The sequence below is a fragment of the Ptychodera flava genome, chromosome 12 (assembly GCF_041260155.1).
Source record: "Ptychodera flava strain L36383 chromosome 12, AS_Pfla_20210202, whole genome shotgun sequence".
In the NCBI taxonomy this organism is placed as follows: Eukaryota; Metazoa; Hemichordata; class Enteropneusta; family Ptychoderidae; genus Ptychodera; species Ptychodera flava.
The window spans coordinates 13513401-13533003 of NC_091939.1; the positions used below are offsets into that span (position 1 = coordinate 13513401).

Below are 19603 nucleotides of genomic sequence, written 5' to 3' on the forward strand. Positions count from 1 at the left end.
GTCACAATGTGCATGTGTAAAGAAAAGCTGCCATCCTTATCTCTATGACAGACACCACCAATTAAGATTTTATTTGGAAAGTTTACATGAGGTCCAAATTTTTTGTGACAGTGTATGTTCAACCAGGCATGGTGACATTTGTGCGGGGAACCTGATTTTTATTGCAGACCGTATTTCACTGAATGTTTAAGATTGTCTTGCTGCAAGCAGACATGATGTTGTGAACAATTTATCATGCAGTGTTTCATCATGTTTCATGAAGTCAACACCCATACGTCTTTCCATATCAAACAAAATTCGTGAAAAAGGTTAAAAGAGAGAATGTTGTCTCTTTAAGCGATATCTTTAAAAGTACAGATTCCAAAATTTTGATCAGATGGTATATAGCGGTTACTGGAAAAAAGTACTGGAAGTATTAAGATTGCAATGCATAGAATGTAGAAATATTTACAATCAGATGTTGCATATAAGAGGAGAGTGAAAATACAGACTCAAAGATTCAAGAATTTGTATAAAGTTACGCTAACAATGTAAATAGCAAATTTTGTGGGATTTTATTTCATAGCATATTTGCAATCTTTCAGACGCGTTCAGACGCAAGCTCCAAACATTTTTGATCACCATTGATCTTTGCATGGAAAACCAGTTTCGAATACTGCTGATCTTAGGCCAGTCTAGAAATAAAACTTACCGCTATCACTTCATGCACTGTTTTTCAAGAGTTGCAGAAACTTTTGATAGTATGAAAGAAACATTTTATCGAACTCAAACTTGTGTCAGCAGAATATAGTTTCTGGCATCAGCGAACGCCAGATCATTTGATATTTGATATTTGAGGATGGCTAATACACAGGATAGTTGACTTGCTGCCTATTCTGAAATGAAAAACATCTATTTTTATCCCGACATTTGATATGCAAGTGAACGAGAGGGCCGAACGACTTTTTTCATCCCAGAAAGCGACTATTGAAGTGCGCCCTCACGCTCGAGATTGGCCACACCAAACTACAGTCATTATTTTAGACAAAGGATTTCTTGTGCCAAGTTAACATTTTCATACTTCAACGCAGTGATAAAAAATTGATTTGCTCGGTTTTAGAAACATGAGTTTGAATGTAAAAAAAAAATTTAGTCAAACGAGGGAGTCCCTAAAACCTGTCTACCACTCACGTTAAATGTGTCACCCGAGAAGGCTTTCATTAAAGTGACAAACTTCGTTGTAACTTTTGTTTGTTGAAAACATAGACTCGAGAGAAAAAGTCGAAGGTCCATGGTTGAAATAAGTTTTGCTTTGTATAATTGACCTCTGAAAATCAGCCATGTTTAAGTTAGAATGCACCTCGGGGACAGATATTTGGACTCAAATTTTCACAATTATTTTCTGATCTTCCAATTGTGTGGGTATACAAAACTGCTTGAGTGAGAAACATTTTCGCTGTCTTAGTTTGCCGAAAATTTTAAAATTTTTTTTTCCCCATGCAGTAGCACTGGAATGGCTGACACTTTGGATTTCAAATACCAGCAAATGTTACGTAACTTGTTTCTCTGTTACCAAAATTTGCGCGTTGAACCCCTGATTTTTATTCTTAATTTGGTAAAAGAATGGTTGAAATTGTCATCGAGGAAAGTTTGAGCAAAAGCTAGTCTTTCATTTTTGATGCGCATACTACTTGAAATTGCTCTCGCATGATATATTTAACTTCACAATGTGCAAGTTTTGATCCGAATGAGGGCTATCGTATTGCCCAACTGATGACGGGAATCGCTGAGGGTTTGGGTTTGTGATTCGATAACTTCGCTTCGTCACAACACAGTCTCTCCACCAGAGATAAAGAGCATCCCTTATACATTTTAAAGCAGAACACGGCTCGCAAGTGAAAGACTTAAACTTTTGCTTGAACTTTCCTCAAGGAGTATTTCAACCATTCTCTTTCAAAATCAAGTGTAAAAATCGGCGGTCATCTGGCAAAATTTGGTACTTGAGAAACAAATTATTCAAGATTTGTCAATGTTTGAAATTAAAAATGGCTGCCATATCTGTGTTCATTCTATGTGGGAAAATACAATTTTCGATTTTCGAAAAAGTAAGACGGTGAAAATTTTTCGTACACACCGAGAACTTTAAAATGAGTCCTACGCAAGTGGTTGATCAGAAGAATTGTGTAAAAGTTTGAGAGTCCGAATATCTGTCCCCGAGGCGCATTCTACCTAAAGTCGTGCTGTCGTTTCGCAAAGGGTACTCCTGTGAAAGACTAGATAATACATCCTATACAAACTTTTCTCTCAATACGGGTCACACATTTCACAGTTGTAGTGGAAACCCTCCTGAAAAACACCAACCGCAAAAACAAACGGTTCGAATTCTGTGCATCATTTCCACGGGCATCGCATCCCCTTACACGTCTCGTATTTTATGGACGGAATCAGAAAGTGTGCAGTTTTTCAAATTTTATCGTCGTCAGAGTAAAGATACGAACTCCGTTCTATTAGAACGCTTCGACGACTGCCTTTCAGAGTATCGTACATTTTTTATCCTCTCTGGATGGTGTTAGTGGCGTAGTGTCGTCATGATTTGTTTGTTCGTTCTGGAATGAAATGAAAGCAAAATTAGTTAAATAATTCTTTCGCGTGAAACAACCAAAATTCACGATTTCTGTTGCTCTTCAAACTCTTCTAACAAGTATCATTTATCTCAATTTACTTATCCTGACTGTCAGAATGTCACTGTTTCTTTGTCTTCCTCCGTCTCCCTCTCTCCTTCTCTCTGTCTGTGTCTCCGTCTGTCTGTGTGTCTTTATCTGTCTGTCTCTTTCTTTGTCTGTCTGTCTGTCTGTCTGTCTGTCTGTCTGTCTGCCTGTCTGTCAATCTCTCTCACCTGTTTGTCGTCCGTCTTCTCTCCCCAGGCTTCCTTTGTATTTCCGAGAGATGTCCTGCTGTTCAGTAAATTAAGATTCAGGCTTTGCCGCTGCATTTTAGGCGAGAGGTCCTTCGAAGTCGATGCTCTCACACTTGTGCTGCTCCCAAAAGGTGACTTTGTTAATTCATAAACATCTGAACATCCGCTCACTGTACGGTTGTTCTCAGCGAGGTCACCCACGACCACGACATCCGGAACGGGGGCTTTGACATCATTTGGAACCTTTAAAGTCATATCTTTAGTATTGGAGTTCCTGTGTTTCTTTCCCCCGATCTTTACTTTATCTGGCGGTTTCTTTGTCTTTCTCTTCGCTGTCTTGCCTTTAGAAGAAGTCCCTTGCTTTTTGGCGCCCTCTAGAGACTTGCTGCTATAGTTAACATCCGGGAGTTTTCGCCTGTAACGTTTGCAAGTGCACTCCGTGCAGGTGCACACAGGTTCGTTTGCTTCTGTGTCGGCGGGTTTGTGTTTCTCGATTTTGTCGTTCCTTGGCTTCGATGGTCCACCTTTGGCACCGCAGGTGCAGCAAAGTTTCTGCAGTGGCTGTTTGTCGACATGCCGTCAAAGTGGAAGACAACGTAAAAGAAGACAGAGGAACAGGTGAAGGAAGTTGCAACACATGAAGGGTGACTTTCATAGGGATATTGTCAAAAAGTTAACTCTTCATTAAAACAACGAAGTGCAGAGTCAATTGTAAACATAATAAATAAAAAACAATGCTTTTGGCGAAAGATAAGGAATTTTTTCAGAGCACATCCGACATTTTCTTTAAGGGACAACTCCTGCGGTTTTGTTTCGTCGGTTCATAGTCGGTGGTTGTGTTTTGTCGCGATAGTAACAGGGTCGGTTATCAACACAGCCGAAAAGATGAAAAAAGTACAGAATGCTTGTTACCTTGAGAGTAATCGTGATGTCAAGGGGGCAGAAGTCTGGTTCCCTTGTGATGTTCTGGTAAATAAGCTGCGTTTGAGAGTGTTCACACGGTGCGATGCCTCCGTCCAAGTAAGCGATAACGACGAGAGTTTGCCATCCGTTCAGCAGGCTACCGTCTCTGTAGTCTAGAGAGACAGAAAAACACGTCATTCTCAAAACGCGGGAGAAGAGCTAGAGACGAAAGCGCTTCTTGAGAAAAAAACTTACCCCTTGTGCAAATACTTCAAAAAGTGGAAAAAAGCTGCAGGAACACCTTCAACGTCACAGAAAGTCGACGTGTTAGTTATTTATCTCTTCGGTTCTTGATATTTTTCGCAATTTAACAAACATAAACTACGATAAAGATATTGAAAAATCGTTCACTTTCATTGATAACCACTGTACCGAACAATATGAATCAAAATTGTTTGCATGTTGCACGCATCGCCACGCGGTTTGACTGAATTTGGTTGTGAAACTAAGCACACAATAACACATCGCTAAAAAGTGTGATTTCTTACTGATAGGATCTTCCGTTGCCATATCATAGGTTATCTGTCCACCGGTCTCCGTCCTGCTATAAGTGATGGCCTGTATGGTGTCAACGACCAAGTCGGTGTCTCTGAAATCTAATTTCCAACTCACAGAGGCTGTTGCGTAGCCAGGCTTGCGAGTCAAGTACACCTGTAAGGAGAAGACCATGATCAAGGCCCAAATAAGTATATTTTTGACAGTTTTTTAACGTTTTCACTCTGTGTATCAACTACATTCGTTGCATGCTAAACAGAGCCGGTTGACATATCTGGCATGCCAAAGCCGACATTGACTGCATGCATGATGTACATTATGGATATTGTCGACATTTAGATCCGTGTGCTGACTCAAATTTAATTTGAAACAATAGCAGGGTACATTATACATGCACAAACATGCTAAATACTGGGTATTTTAGTGGTTTAAACGAGTAGACCGGGTTCCTCAATCTTTTTTTTTGTCGAAAAAGGTAATGAGAATCTTTAACAAAATTTAAACACACGTACTGTAAGGGAAAATTCAAATCAAAATTTTTTCCCGTTTTAATTTGCTTATTTCATTTAAGCCATCTACTAGCCCAGATACAGAGTAACTTTTGTTGGTTTAGCTCCAATGCAAGAATACGCTTCTACTGGGAGGTGTGATCTAACAAAGACAAACAAACAATCAAACACGCAGATCAATAACTTAAAAGCGGTTTTCCACCGTGATTCTGAATATACGGTATGTAAATCAGAGTCGATATTCTTTAAAATTCCTTTCGGATCTAAAATAAATGATCATTTGATACATGTAAATAATTTACAACAGAAACAAGTTTAAAAATACGTCCGTTAAATTCAATATTGGTCTTGAACGTTTTCTTTCGTCGCACTACAAGTCCAGCTCAACCGTACAAAACAACAAGGAGGAACAAACAAATTGGCGTAAAGGGGTAAATGGATCGTCTAACCTCTACATGCTCGGTCACGTACGCGAGTCGTAATATTGTAACGCCAGCATACACATGGACAGTGGGAAAAAATGTAAATTAGATTAACGATACAATTTCAGCCCAGGGAGAGGATAATCTTATCTAACGTGGTTTTTAGCTTTCATAAGTGCTTTCCATTATGGTCCGTGGATCGATTCGTCTCACTCAATCCCCCATTATGACGCATCACGCCCGTTGACAAAATAATGTCATTACGACATTGTCTGGGCTTTCCGTTCGTGTTTCCGCATTTGATGCGCGTATAGTTCCCTGTACAGAAAGTACTTCGAGACATAAACGTTTGCTTTTTTTTATAAATCTGTCACAAAGAATAGAGAAACAAACTCGCTAAGTGAAGCTTTCGAAAGGAAAACGAAAATGATTAGGATGATTAATCACGCTTTTTGGATCATCGTGAGATGTGACTTATTAAGATCCTTCAGATATTGCGTGGATGAAATTTGCAATTCCCCTTCCGTGACCGTTTATGTGTGACGGAGCGCAAAGGGGAAATAATATATCATTTGTCGGATTGCGTGGAAGTGGTTTGTTACTCATTCAACGCACGTCCAGTCATAAACACTGCGTATATATTAGGAAATATCAGTGGCCACAAATCTAGGGAAAACTGTTCATCCTTTAGTCTGAACGTTTTGGATTCTCGATCGATGTCGTGATTATTTTTGAAAGCAGTTGGGGGCATGTACTGCCATTGTCAAAAAACGCGCTTGAGGAACTCAAATACTGAAAATGTCTGTGTAGGCCTATATGTGCGCAACTCTTAGAATACGTTGTACAGCAACGTTACCGCGATTGATATTGTTGATTGTTGTTCTCTAGGTAGGATGCCCCTCGGGGACAGATATTCGGACTCTTAAACTTTTAGAATACGTTTTTGCTCAAACACTTTATGAGGGGCTCATTTTGACCCACAGACATCCTTAAATCCAAAACAAGTTTTTAATTCGCGCGTCTAAGATTATTCACCCTTCTTGCCTTTAAACACGGTCACGTTACCGAGGTTTAAAGTCTGCTTGAGAATCATGATGACTGGCACGGGGACGGGTATCCGAATGCTCAAACTTTGACTCGACGTTTTTGGTCTACCTTTTGTGCGGACTCATTCTGAAACTTATGGAGGAAATAAATTTTTCAAAGGTCTATTTTTTTTTTAGAAAATCATAAATTAATTATTTTCCAATAGCGCTAACACACAGTTTGCTGCCATTTTGGATTTCAAGTATCTGTATAATCCGAGAATCTGTTTCTTAATACCAAATTTTGCAGGGTAATCCTTGTTTTTTATCATTGATTTCGGAAGGGAAATTTGGTTTAAAGTTTTGGCATGGAAAGTCTGAGCAAAAGTTTAAACCTTTCAATTGTGAGGTGCATACTACATTAAATTATATTATTGACGATTGTTTTAGAACACTTTCGGTCTATTTTAATCACACGCCTGCACCACAAGGGAAGGCTCGAATGAAGAGTGTTGGATGTAACTCACCAGTTCACAATCATTTTGCTGTTTTTTGTATCTCCTCACATTTACCATTGTGTAGACACCATTCCTCCATCCTTCGATTTCCTCTCGTTCGTCACCATAACGATAGTACTTGTCATCTTTAGCATTGTACCTCAGTCGGAACAACCTCTCCTTTTTCTCCTTTTCCGACGGCTTGAAGACGTGCTCTGGTCTTTCAACCTAATTCAAGCATGAAAGAAGATTATATGCTGTAAGCAATATTCTCGATCGAATCACCATTTGTGTAAATTTTCACCTTACGCAGCTTGAATGTAAACTGCAACATCTGTAGTGTTTTTACTGTAAGATAACACAAGGTTTTCCTGATCTTACTTGTGTAGAACCCTGATACCCATCCACAGGGCGTTAAGGGTTTACAATATTTTGGATCGTGCTCCTTCTAAGTGTCTATAAATTCACCGTAGACCAATAAGCTTTACGCAATTCCTGTGACGTATCCCAGAATCCCAGGCCGGGACAGTTGCGCTGCGAGTTAAGATGTTTTTCGTTCAGCTTGAAAGCGTAGGCATGTAGGATAGCTGTAATAAGTGTCCATCATAACATACAAAGAAAGTTTCTGTAATTTGTGTTCCTATTGTATTACAACAATGGTTTGCAAATTCTTTCAACGAATCTTTCACGGATATTGCAGACTATTAATGCAACATTTTCCTGATTCACTGACAAATTTTATAAAACTCAGAAATCATGTTCATGACAATATGGATCCAGAAGTGTATTTCAATATTCCTCAAGTAAGTCAAGAATTTGTGTCAAGTAAACATTGTCAAGTTTAAACACATCCAAAGCTACTGAACTTGATCAGTTCCAGAGATTCTCAGATTACCAGCAACTAAAACAGCAAGGTCATTGTATTACATCTATAATATATAGGGAAACAGTAGTCGGAACTGCGCCTGTGCGAGTTTTTTGTTTACAAACAGTGTATTTCGTGCACAATAATTAGATGCACCTCATAATCTTAGCTGCAACATTTAATTTATACGATGTAGATTATGACAGACATGTTTTAATTTTCATCAATGGATACAGTGTTCACATTATGGGTTCCATACGACCTTTGAGTGCAGTTCCGACGACTGTATCAGTTTAAGTTTCAGAAAAGGCATTTCCAGATATTAAGAAAAGAGCAAAGGTTTCTCCTGGATCCTTAGAAAAACGTGGAAATTTCAGACCAATTTCTGTACCGGTCCTTTCAAAATCTTTTAGAAAAATGTTCATAGTCATTTATATAGATTCTTGAAATATCCACAGTCAGGTGACTGAGAGTCATTCAACCATTTTATTGACTTAATTTCTCCAACGTTTACAAACGGTATGATTTCAATGCCTTCAATCTATCTCTAGGGTGAATAGCACTATAGAATATCACCAGACAACAATGCTGAGTAATTGTTTTTTTGACACTTTTTTCACGCCAGGGGAGCATATATATCTATGATGCACCACTGTTAATTTCGTACCAACTTTCTAAACACTCAATTTGGTCGTCAAGCGTTTCCAAAACTGACCATGGGAGCCCATAAGCTTCCGTAATAAAATTTGTTTCGTCAAATTTATATTTGGAATATGATTTCGACTGATATCGATGATAAATTTCTGGAAGGGAAACATCCATATTTATGTACATCGGTACTTTATTGTTGATCGTATAAGTCGGCATTGCCGTAATAAGGAATCGTCAAATTAACAACCGTGCAGCTTCTATCTTCGTATACGTCTCTGCCACGTGCACGGTGATCCACAGAGTAACACTGCTCTCGGATACAATACGACACATCCTATGAGGAAGGTGTTTTAAATCAAAGCGATTACGCGGATTAGTGTAGCAAACTAAGACGACCTAAAATGCAATTCCCTTGTCGGTTCTCGCCTGACTGATTTCATTCTGTGACTTTCGTGTACAGCCGGTGGTCCCGCGAGGTCAATTACACGTGCGTGGGACAAATTAACGGTGGATGTAATTTGCGTGGCATCCTAGGTACGATTCACCACAAGTGTTTGACTTTAAAACACCAACGAATTTAGGACAGCAGCCGTTAAATCTCATCTACGAGTAAACTAAATTCTGACAATATCAGGAATTATGCTTACTGAGTGGGTAAACATGATACTCAGCACCGTCGATATGGCAACGGTATACCACAAATAATAAGAAACAAGCCCTCTTTGTAACTATGCTGATCTTTAAGCTCTACTGATTGAAAAATTAGTGTCCTTTGCAGCTTACAATCCAGCAATTTCAACTCGAAATTCAGAATGTCAAGAGTTATTTTCATCATGAAGTCAAGTCAGCATTTTGCAAGCAAAACTTGTGAAACCATAGCAGGGCAAGGCTCGTCTGACAGCCCAGATAAAGGCCATTTAGAAAAACCCATGTTATATGATGAAAATATTAATCCGTACGATAAGCTTTCCATTTTGCAAAATACTCTCTCTGTATTGACAGTCTTTACTGGATGGTTTAAGGTAGTACGTAGAACGTGCCTCGGGCACAGATATTCGGGCTTTCGATTTTTACCATTTCTATTCTGATCTACCACTTGTTGGGGTTCATTTTAAAGCTAGAGGTGTAAAAAACCTTTCCATCGTCTTAGTTTTCTGAAAATAAAGAAAAAAATCATTTTTGTCCATACAGTTAACACAGGGATAGCGGCCATTTTGAATTTCATTTGTAATTTGTTTCCCTAGTACCAAAATTTGCACGGGGATGTTGAAAGAGAATGTTGAAAGATTCATTGAGGAAAGTTTGAGCAAAAGTTTAAGTCTTTCACTTTCAAGGCGCATATCACCTTAACCCTTTCACCACCATGGTTTATCCCAAATCCATTGTTTTCTATGGTAAAGTTGGACCTGTATACAGGGAACTGGGGGTGAAAGGGTTAAACACAAACAAACAAGACTTCGTAAACAGCGTTAGTATACAATTTGCGGTCAAAGAAACTACTTTGATTTACAGAACAACGGTTACCGTAAGCGATGCAACACTTTGCCGGTCACGAAAATATGGGGATTATTAGTTGATGCAAAGTTGTGGAGAGAGAGAGAGAGAGAGAGAGAGAGAGAGAGAGAGAGAGAGAGAGAGAGAGAGAGAGAGAGAGAGAGACAGAGACAGAGACAGAGAGAGAGAGAGAGAGAACATGATTTCCACTTTCGCTCCGCGAACGTACGCAAAAATCAAGTTAGATATATCGCCAAGCTGAAATCAAGTTAGATATATCGCCAAGCTGTTGCCGTAAAGGGCACGTATTTACGACGATGATAGAAAAGTGAAGTAAAATACGACAAACTGTTATTATTATGACGATAACGATAAAAGCGTGAAGTAACGGGCAACAGAAAAAACCGTAGTAAGACCGGCGTGACTAACATTTGGCGAGGTACAATGATATAGAGATGGGACGTCTACGCCACAGTGATCAAGATAGCGAGAAATCTACACAAATACTGTATACGTCATCGTTATCAGTACAAAGACATTTCAAGGGCCCACGAAGACGAAAAAGGCTGCTTGCGTCTGTGTCTGTCAAGTGGAATGGCAAACTCTCATTTCAGGAGATTTTAAAGCTCGTATTATGAAACGATTTCAACTCAAAATTGCTTGGCAGATGTTGAGCTTGCCGTTACATGTCTGAGTGAAATCTTAAGTTGTTTATTCCAAAATGCGAGTCAAATAGACAAACCCTTCATGTAAATCGTCAATATTCACGAAACTCGAAGCTAGTCAGTATCCATTTAGCCAATAGTATGTTATGAAACGCGTTACTAGTAAATATAGATGTGAAAATTCCACTCTCCCAATATTGACAGTGTGTACAAACAATTTCTTCGTAAACCTCGCGTGAAATTGTAGCTCAGGTCACGGTCCCTCCACAGTCCCTCCCTTTTGTGGAGGGACTGTGCTCAGGTGTGACCATGCCGACACTTTTTCAGAATATGCGCACGTCGCTCCGTATCGTCGGATTTTATCGACATCTGGTCGTGATAAATTTCCTCCTTTGCCCTTATCAGATTCCCCTTGAAGTGTTGCAACTTGCACTTTTCGGGCGACGAATTATCTTCCACAAGGAGCGGCGCGACCTTTCACGGCATTCAGTTTAACCCACTCTCTTGACATTGTATGCGAGATACGACATCAGGATCGTTCGGGAATTCTTTCTCTTGTCTACAAGCCACTCTGGGGAATTGACGCGATGTATATGTAAACAGACTCATCCACTGCAGGGAATCGAGGCAGGGATCGGGTAGGATTGATCCATTTAGTTCCATGTGTGATAGTACCCCGATACTAACCATGTTCAATTATTTCGGAAAAATCAGAAATGATCCTGTAAAAGCCGACGACAAGTTGCAACTTCCTATTATCGTTTAAACCGTTCCTACTCGCCGTTAATTTCTTCTGCTTGTGTGAGTCTAACGCTATTTCACTGCAGCAAGACTTAAATTTGACACCTGTGTGTAATGTACGATGAACTCCTTTGTGAAATCTAACCTCGCTGAATCCGATCACACGCGGCATTTTCATGGGCAGTAAGCTATTCTGCTGAGGCAACAGTGTACGATAGAAGTATCCATGTTTTGATCGACACAGGACATTCTACGTGTTGGTAAGAACATAAACATACGAACACGGTAGTTATTTCGGTCAGAAGATATTCAAGTTGACAGATACCGGGTTGAGTGTTAATTTTTCGTTCAATCGAGAAAGAATATTCCAAAAACTCATCGGGTAAATAAGGCACTTTTGAAAGTGTTAAAGTTAGTTTCGGCCGGTATAGTATCCTTAGTATTCCGGACTTTCATAAACCATCGTTAAAGTGAAAGTGCAAAATATTAGTGGTAAATATAGTCAGTAATTTTATAGCGTTGATAAAGCATGGTGACAGACTTGTAGGTCTGTCAATAATATTGCACTGAACGGACCTTGATAAATACGGTGGTTAAATTGCGTAGTTTGGCAAACCTTTTAAAGTTTCAAAGGGCTAATAACATCATGTTGAAGACGTTGAACTTCTTTTGTCCTATAACTCTATATAATAGTATTCTAAACATACTAAGATCAGCGTGGTAATAGTGCTGATCTCTTCGGTCAATATTGACTTTGTGAGAGTGGTGAAAAGTTTCGGTCGATACAGAGTAAGGGAAGCGTTTATGAGGCAACTGTCTATAATTTGATATCGTCGTCTCGTCGCAGACACTCTTTGTTAATTTTACAGGCCATGGAACTGTCGTCTCAACTGGCAATCCTCTGGAAGGCAAACATCTGACTCGGAACTGTGACTAATTTGTAGCTCTTTAGACGGTGATAGTATACAGATTTGACATGTATTATTATAGTATTATTAGTATTATAGTATTATTATAGCCTTGTGAATGATTCGTGGAAGGTTTTGTTTTATTATTCTTGTGACGTCGACCAGGTTTCAATTGTGAGAGTTAATAGATTCAGTTTTCCTGTACAGTATGTGATCATGTTGCAAAACCTGTACTTGATGGCGTTGCAATCCTTGTGATTTGGTTTTTACGCAAGCTGGGGTTTTCAGATTTAGAGTCACTAAAAGGAGACTAGAACCTGATGCAATTGCCAACTAAGTGCAGGGAGACTACATAGCCAAGCCCTCTTGGGACGAACGGGTCATATTTTATTCGTGCTTGTTACAATCGATTCTTGTCACAGTCACACCAAAAGCTGGCATCGACCGACAAAAAGACAGGTCTGGATAATACTGGTAGACCGCCAATCATATGCGTTATCATGCTGTATGTTAGTATGTCTCGACAATATCTGCTTTGTCTGAATGGCGATTCTCTGGAAGTAGCCATGATATTAAGAAATACAGTCTCTCTGTATATTATCGTTCAATCCGAAACAACAAACTTGAGATGCATGATAAAAAGATAAGAATATAACAAACTGTATCGTCAGCTAAAAGTCGAGAGACATAACAGACTCGATATTACCAATCCAATGGCCAGCAGCTGTAACTTTTGACGATTTTTCACTATTTTTGTTTTGTATGTCATCAGCAAGTTCTTGTTCTACTCCCCGAAAGTATGTTAAAACACCTATTATCTGACTATGAACCTTGTCAACACGATATACCTGCACAGTGTACTGTTATTGAGGAATGATTCAAGGAAACAACTACTGTATGGAAAGAAGAAAATGTAATGAGACATGCCTGCATTATCTGTCGAGCAATTTCGATGGATAGATACTGGATTGAATAATTGATATCATCAAAAAGCATATCTACTCGACATCGGTGACTATATCCGGGCGATCATCAATCATGCGAAGACGTGCCGTGGAACTTTAGTCTCCATTTATTTTATTTTCTGCAATTACCTTTTTTTTCATTTTGATATTTCATTTCGTGAAAGACCATAGGAATAAGCATTGCTAACACGCTCAAATTACGCAAATCCAAACGAGCTTTCTCGAAGACAAATTTTGAGAGAGAATTTAGACAACCTCAGATGTGAATTTCACAGTCACTAGCACTATTTGTTTTGTTCATCTTTACATGGTATTATACGAAAGACCAAATAGCACAAAGACAAAATGCACAAGTTCCATTAACTGTAAGTACGGGCTCCGAAAACTAATACGAAAGAGCTACAAAAACAGATGCGAGCATTATATTTTTTGCTGATATAAGTACAGTACAAAAATGAGGACAGGGCGCTCGTTTTCGACTTCAGGGTGCCAGCAGGTAGAGGCATCGAGATATTTTGTGATATCATTATTACACTTACAAAGTGTCAAACCGGAATTAATTCTAGCTTTGCGAGGAGCGCCCTTACCGTGGCCGTATTTAGGCTACACTACTAGTTTTTCCCAGCACTTTTTCGCCCTTGACACGCGGAAATCAGACAAATCTAATACAAAAACGAAAATAATAATAATAATTATGAAATTTTATATCAAATAAACCCATACCTCATCTGGTAATGTGTCCTTTGTCATCTTGCTTCATTCTCGGTACTCTATGAAAGAGAAGAAAAAAGGGATGATCATAGTGCGACACTCGGCGTTTTATCACAAATGCTATCCACGTAGGCGGTGCACCAACAACGACGCTTTACAGTAGAGGAATCGTAGAGGAGACAACATGATCTGTCACTGCAATGGCGAAACATTCCGAGGTGTCCCGTCACCTGACAACCGCTGACGTAAGTGGTAGAAGACAAGTCTACTTCGAGGGATCCATTAGGGCGCTGCAAACGTTAACCAGGATGGGTTTTGCATTTTCGATTTCAGAGAAGCATGGCTACATTTTCCAGTGTTTAAGGGGCAGGCTATTTGTCAGCTTTCCCTAAAAGCACACTGACCAACTTCATAACGACTAGAAGGGGAGACAAAGGGCTAAAATCAAATGCTCAAGGTTAATAAGACCTAATACGGCAGCCAGGGATTTAGTACTGCCCCTTTAAGTACACACTTTTAGTCACATCTCATATCCTGGAGCACGGTCTAAAGGGGCGGTGGGGGTTTATAGTACTATTCTTGTTTTAATTTTTCAGAGGGTTTAATAAGGCACCGATTATACAGTTTGCCAGCACCGTTTGCATGTACACAGAATGCGTTTGTTTGTAAGAGTAACTTGAAGTCAGGGCTTGAAATTTAAATCAACGAAAAACACTGATGAAGTGTATGCCTGTGCACGTTGTGAGAATTTTTGGTATTAAGGTAGTTCGCGCCTCGAAAGTAAAAGACTTAAACTTTTGCTCAAACTTTCCTTCAGGAATCTTTCAACCATTTACTTTCAAATCAAGAATAAAATAGGGGGTCACCGTGCAAATTTTGGCACTAGAGAAACAAATAACTCAAGATTTACCGATATTTGAATTCAAAATGGCCGACATCTGTCGTGATGGGGTTTTATGATCAAGGTTCTTGTCTGACTTATATACAGAACTGCGAACGACACCAGTTCATGCTGAGAACACAAGCTTTATTACTGAACACGCCATGAGATAAAAAAGGCGCCAACCGGAACACAACTGTAGCAATTACATGTAAAGGCACCAAAGCGCATGCACCGAATGTAATAGAACACCAAAGGATAAACATTTTTTTGGCGGGAGATTATAGTCCACAGTCATTGGACGAAAGTTACCGAAGAGTCTGATTGGTAGAAGGATAACACATAGGCTCTGCTTAGTCCTATTAATAATGTTCAAATGATGTGTCATTTGTTCTCCGACATTCTCCCGGCGACGAAAGATAATCTTGAACACTTTCAATATGAATTATCAATAAATGATTCGTTTGAACAAAAAACTTAGAAATTTCAGAGAGTTAATTGACTCAACAGTTACAGCAATTTATGAAAGTTCGGATATTCTCATCCTGGCTGCAATGGCTGCATCTCTGGACGGTCTCCCCGACTCGGGCGGGTCATTGGTTTTCTCAGCAGAAATTTCTTGCCGATGGATGTCTTCCCGCTCGTTCATATCTTTGTCTTCAGACGATGATAATTCTTGAGAGGCTACCTCAAGAGGGTATAACTTGTGTATAGGGCGGTTGGTGTGTCCCCTGGCGGTGGAGATTTCAGCTGATCGCACCAACTTGTCACGTCCATAAACAAGTCTCTTCACAGTCCCGAGCTGCCATTTCATCCTACGATCGATATCACTATGGATCAGTACCACATCTCCCACTTTAATTACATTGTGCTTGTTTCCGGAACCGGAGTGACGTTCTCTCAAAGCTGTCAAATACTCGGTTGACCATCGCTTCCAGAACTGTTGTTGGAGATTTGACAAATGTGCGTAACGTCTGTTAACATCATTGTGGTTTCCAAAAGTCGGGTCTTCGATTTCTTCATCGGAGACTGTGATGTATGGTAGTGAGGTCAAGCTTCTACCATGTAACAGGTGATTTGGGGTCAGGCTAACGTCATCATCCGCACTGGATGAAACGAAGGTGAGTGGGCGATCATTTAATACAGTCTCAATTTCGGTGACGACGGTAGCAAGCTCATCATACGTGATGAATGATCGACCGAGAACCTTTTTAATCGCATTCTTCGTGAGACTTATGAGCCGCTCCCAAAAGCCGCCAAACCACGGCGCACGTTTGGGTATGAAAGTCCATTTCACTCGCTGAGATGAGAGATAATCTCGAACATCAGGCGTGTCGAGCAAGGAGCGTATCTCCTCGGCTCCAGAGATGTACGTCGAGGCGTTGTCGGATAACATTCGGCTAGGCAGGGATCGTCTTGCAGCAAAACGGCGAAACGCGAGTAGAAATGTTTTAGTCGTCAAATCCGGTACAATTCCAAGTGTATGGCCCGTGTAACCGCACAGGTAAACAGGCACACGTATGCCTTGTTTTGTTTACCATCAATAGCTTTGGTGAGGAGAGCCCCCGTGAAGTCGAACCCCGTCACACTGAATGGAGGGGTGATGTTCACGCGATATGCAGGCAGCGGAGCTTGGACTGGGTTAGTGTACGGCTTTCCTTCAACTTTCAGACAGGTAACACAGTTGTGAAGAATCTTGCTAACGATACGTCGTATTTTCGGTATCCAGTACTGTTGACGAATTTGTGTTACAGTCGACTGGACTCCTCCATGGAATACGCGTTCGTGTGCTTTCAGAACGACCAGTTTAGTGAATTCATGGTGAGGAGGCAGCAACGCTGGAAATTTCGTGACATAGTCCAATGCTGCATTGTGTACACGGCTGCCACATCGAAGTGTGCCCTCGTTATCGAGAAATAGGTTAAGTTGTTGAACCAACGGTCCGAACCTCTTCACATTCATCCTCATGGAATGAATAGTGTCTGTATATATCTCAGATTGTACGTCTTTAATCCAGATCTGTTCAGCATGTCGTATCTCGTCCGGTGAGACTGCTCCTGACGGCGTGTCTCTCTTTCGCTGCAGTCGAGATTTGAAACGAAATACATACGAAGTAACGCGGAATAGTTTGTCTAACGAGCTGAAACGAGTAATGTCCACCGCGTATTGTATGCCAACGTCAATTGCGGGGTCGATTTCCGTATTTGATGAGCCGATGTTCTCAGTGGATCGGCGAGAAAGATCCTCAACGTGTTGCATTTTATCGGCAACCTCAGCATCGATTTGTGTGTGAGGCTCGATCATGAAGTCGTCCGTTGTAGCGATATGGTGTACTGCGCTATCAAACAGTTCACAGATTGGCCAGTCTCCATTTTCTTTCAACCAAGTAGGGCCGTTCCACCATAGAGTAGAATTGGCTAGTTGATCAGAAGTAATGCCTCGAGTTAACAAATCAGCTGGGTTGTCAGCGGAGGGGCAATATTTGTAGATGTGACGAAAACCATTGATCTCTCTGACGCGATTGCTTACGAAGATCGGCAGCTTCTTGACACTGTTGATCCAATACAACGCAATTTGACTGTCCGACCAGAGATACCGCTGTGTAATGTTTATCTTGCCGGAGAGAGCATTTATTACGAATTTGCTGAGTCGAGTGCCAATCAGGGCGGCCATCAGTTCTAACCGAGGCAGTGACAAATCGGACGTTGGGGCGACGCGTGCCTTGGCCATAACGATAGAAGTTTCACTTGAACTGCGGAGATAAACTACAGCTCCGTAGGCGGTAGTGCTGGCGTCAGCGAAAACATGAACTTCGCAGTCGTCGTTATCTTGATTCCCTGAGAAGTATTGGCGGTTTATTGTCGTCTTGCGTGTAGCATTCAAGTCCGCTGCGATCTGTATCCATTGAGAGTTCAATTCAGCATCGAGCGGTTCGTCCCAAGGGAGCCCGCGTTTCCATAGTGACTGTACAAAGAGTTTAGCTCTGATGTGAACTGGAGCTACGAAGCCCAGTGGGTCGTACAGTGTAGCGGAGGAACTGAGAACATCTCGTTTCGTTATCAATTCATTTGGAATAGGCTCGCTATTATTTTCTGAGTAGGTCATCGTGTCGCTATCTGGTTCCCAACGCAGGCCGAGTACTGGTACATCATGGGAGGGTTCGTAGATATCATCCTGTTTTGCGAGTTCACATAGTCGTTCACTGTTGGACGTCCATGAGCGCAGCTTGAACCCACACGACTGCATGAGGTGGTTTGCGTCGTTGTAATATGACACGGCCTTTTCATCAGACTTGGCACCGTCTATCACATTGTCAACATAAATATTATGTTTGAGGTCATCAGCAGTCGGTATGGAGGCGTTACTTTCCAAGTGGGTCTTGATTACAGCGTTGAGCATGAATGGGGAACAAGCCGCCCCAAACAGAACAGACTTGAATTGATAAACATCAAATGGACTTTCGGGATCACGAATGTCCGATAACCAAAGAAATTTGGTGTATTGACGCTCGTCTTCCTCTAGACGTAGTTTAAGAATGCCTTTTCAATGTCACTGACGAAAGCGATTCGGTTAGCGCGAAATCGTAGCAAAATGGCAGGTAAATCATTGATTAATGACGGCCCAGTTTGAAGACAGTCGTTTAGACTTGCCGAGTCAGCATTTTGTTTGCTACTGCAGTCGTATACAATACGGATTGGAGTGGTAACTGAGTCCTTCTTGACAGCTCGATGCGGCAAATAATGTCCTTCAGTTTTGTTGTCATCTTGAATCTTCTCGACGAAGTCTCGGCGCAGTTGATCGGTGATGATGTCGTCATATCTCTTCGTTAAGTCAGGGGTCAAACGGCGAACCATAGCGCGCGTGCGATTTTCAGTTGCCGCATAGTTTGAAGGCAGTGGCGGATGATCAGTTTTCCATGGTAAACGGGCTATGTATTTACCATTTTCAACACGTAGATGAGTGTCCCGATATGTTTCGAAGTCGGTATTTTCATCATTTTGCGAGTCTGCCTTCACTCCGATGAGCTCTAAATTCCACCAGTTTCGTATGTCATCGTCGGTGTGTGTTTCTACGTTCACGTGATGAATATTAATGTCAGAGTCCAATTTCCCACGCTTTCCAGTAGGACCGGACAACAAGTAGCCGAACTTAGATGATATTGCAGTTGGACCTGCCCCGCGCACGATATGGTTTCCAACAAAGTTCCAATATTGATCAGCTCCGATGAGTACATCAATTTCCATAGTTTTAACATTGGAAACTGGGTGGGCAAGCTTTAATCCCCGTAGATGGTCTGAGTTGAGTATTTCTGCTGACACGTGGTTGAATAGGTTGGACGAAATCTCGGGAATTATCAGGGCGTTGACAGTACTGGTATGCCCATTCTGTTCGTGCAAAGTTACCATTGCACTTTTCATGGAATGAATTTGTTTCGAATTGTCCCCGAATGTTGACAGGCTCACGTTCTCATGAGTGTCCGATTTCAAGTTGAGTTTGTCAGCAAATCGCTGCGTGATAAAAGTTCTGTTGGACCCATCGTCAAACAGCACGGTAGCGTTGATAGGTTTCCTATCGCCGACCGACATAGGAATGACTGCCGTCTTGAGGAGAACCGATCCGTTGGGTGTAGATTTCCCCTTTGTGTCGTCTGTCTTCGCCAATGCCACATGAACTTCAGAAGTTCCCTTTTTCTCAGACGTTGTAGCTGATTTGGTGTCATGAAGGGTAGAGTGATGTTTACGCTTGCAGATCTTGCAAGTGTAACGAGACTTGCAATCGCTCACGCGATGCTTTCCAAGGCAATTGTAACAGAGACGATCGCGTTTGACAATGTCTAAGCGACGTTTCGGGTCGGTGACAACTTGGCAATCACTTGTGTAGTGATTTCCCTTACAAAAACGCATGTTTTGATTCTC

At 41.0% G+C, this 19603-nt stretch overlaps 4 protein-coding genes across 8 annotated transcripts in view; all 4 read right to left on the bottom strand.

Moving 5' to 3' along the window:
* Positions 1–531: 531 nt before the first annotated feature.
* The window catches only part of LOC139145066 (uncharacterized), a 49760-nt gene continuing 30688 nt past the window's right edge, over positions 532–19603 (bottom strand). For all 5 annotated transcript variants that reach the window (XM_070716004.1, XM_070716007.1, XM_070716006.1 and 2 more), the window contains exons 2-7: positions 13820–13866; positions 6838–7035; positions 4348–4510; positions 3809–3972; positions 2876–3457; positions 532–2585 (exon numbers count right to left, since the gene is read on the bottom strand). In XM_070716004.1, the coding sequence (XP_070572105.1) occupies positions 2511–2585; positions 2876–3457; positions 3809–3972; positions 4348–4510; positions 6838–7035; positions 13820–13846 (1209 nt within the window). In that variant the 5' untranslated portion in view covers positions 13847–13866 and the 3' untranslated portion in view covers positions 532–2510. The remainder of the gene's footprint in view (positions 2586–2875; positions 3458–3808; positions 3973–4347; positions 4511–6837; positions 7036–13819; positions 13867–19603) is intronic.
* LOC139146047 (uncharacterized) lies at positions 15208–16083 on the bottom strand. The gene has a single exon (XM_070717493.1). It carries the CDS (start codon positions 16081–16083, stop codon positions 15208–15210), a length of 876 nt encoding a protein of 291 aa, XP_070573594.1.
* On the bottom strand, positions 16146–18086 carry LOC139146048 (uncharacterized). Its single transcript, XM_070717495.1, has one exon. It carries the CDS (start codon positions 18084–18086, stop codon positions 16146–16148), a length of 1941 nt encoding a protein of 646 aa, XP_070573596.1.
* Positions 18206–19591, bottom strand: LOC139146049 (uncharacterized). Its single transcript, XM_070717496.1, has one exon. It carries the CDS (start codon positions 19589–19591, stop codon positions 18206–18208), a length of 1386 nt encoding a protein of 461 aa, XP_070573597.1.

What these genes read in the sequence shown, in the direction of transcription:
- LOC139146047 (XM_070717493.1), bottom strand. Translation starts at nt 16,083, where the DNA reads ATGTTATCCGACAACGCCTCGACGTACATCTCTGGAGCCGAGGAGATA.
- LOC139146048 (XM_070717495.1), bottom strand. Translation starts at nt 18,086, where the DNA reads ATGCTCAACGCTGTAATCAAGACCCACTTGGAAAGTAACGCCTCCATA.
- LOC139146049 (XM_070717496.1), bottom strand. Translation starts at nt 19,591, where the DNA reads ATGCGTTTTTGTAAGGGAAATCACTACACAAGTGATTGCCAAGTTGTC.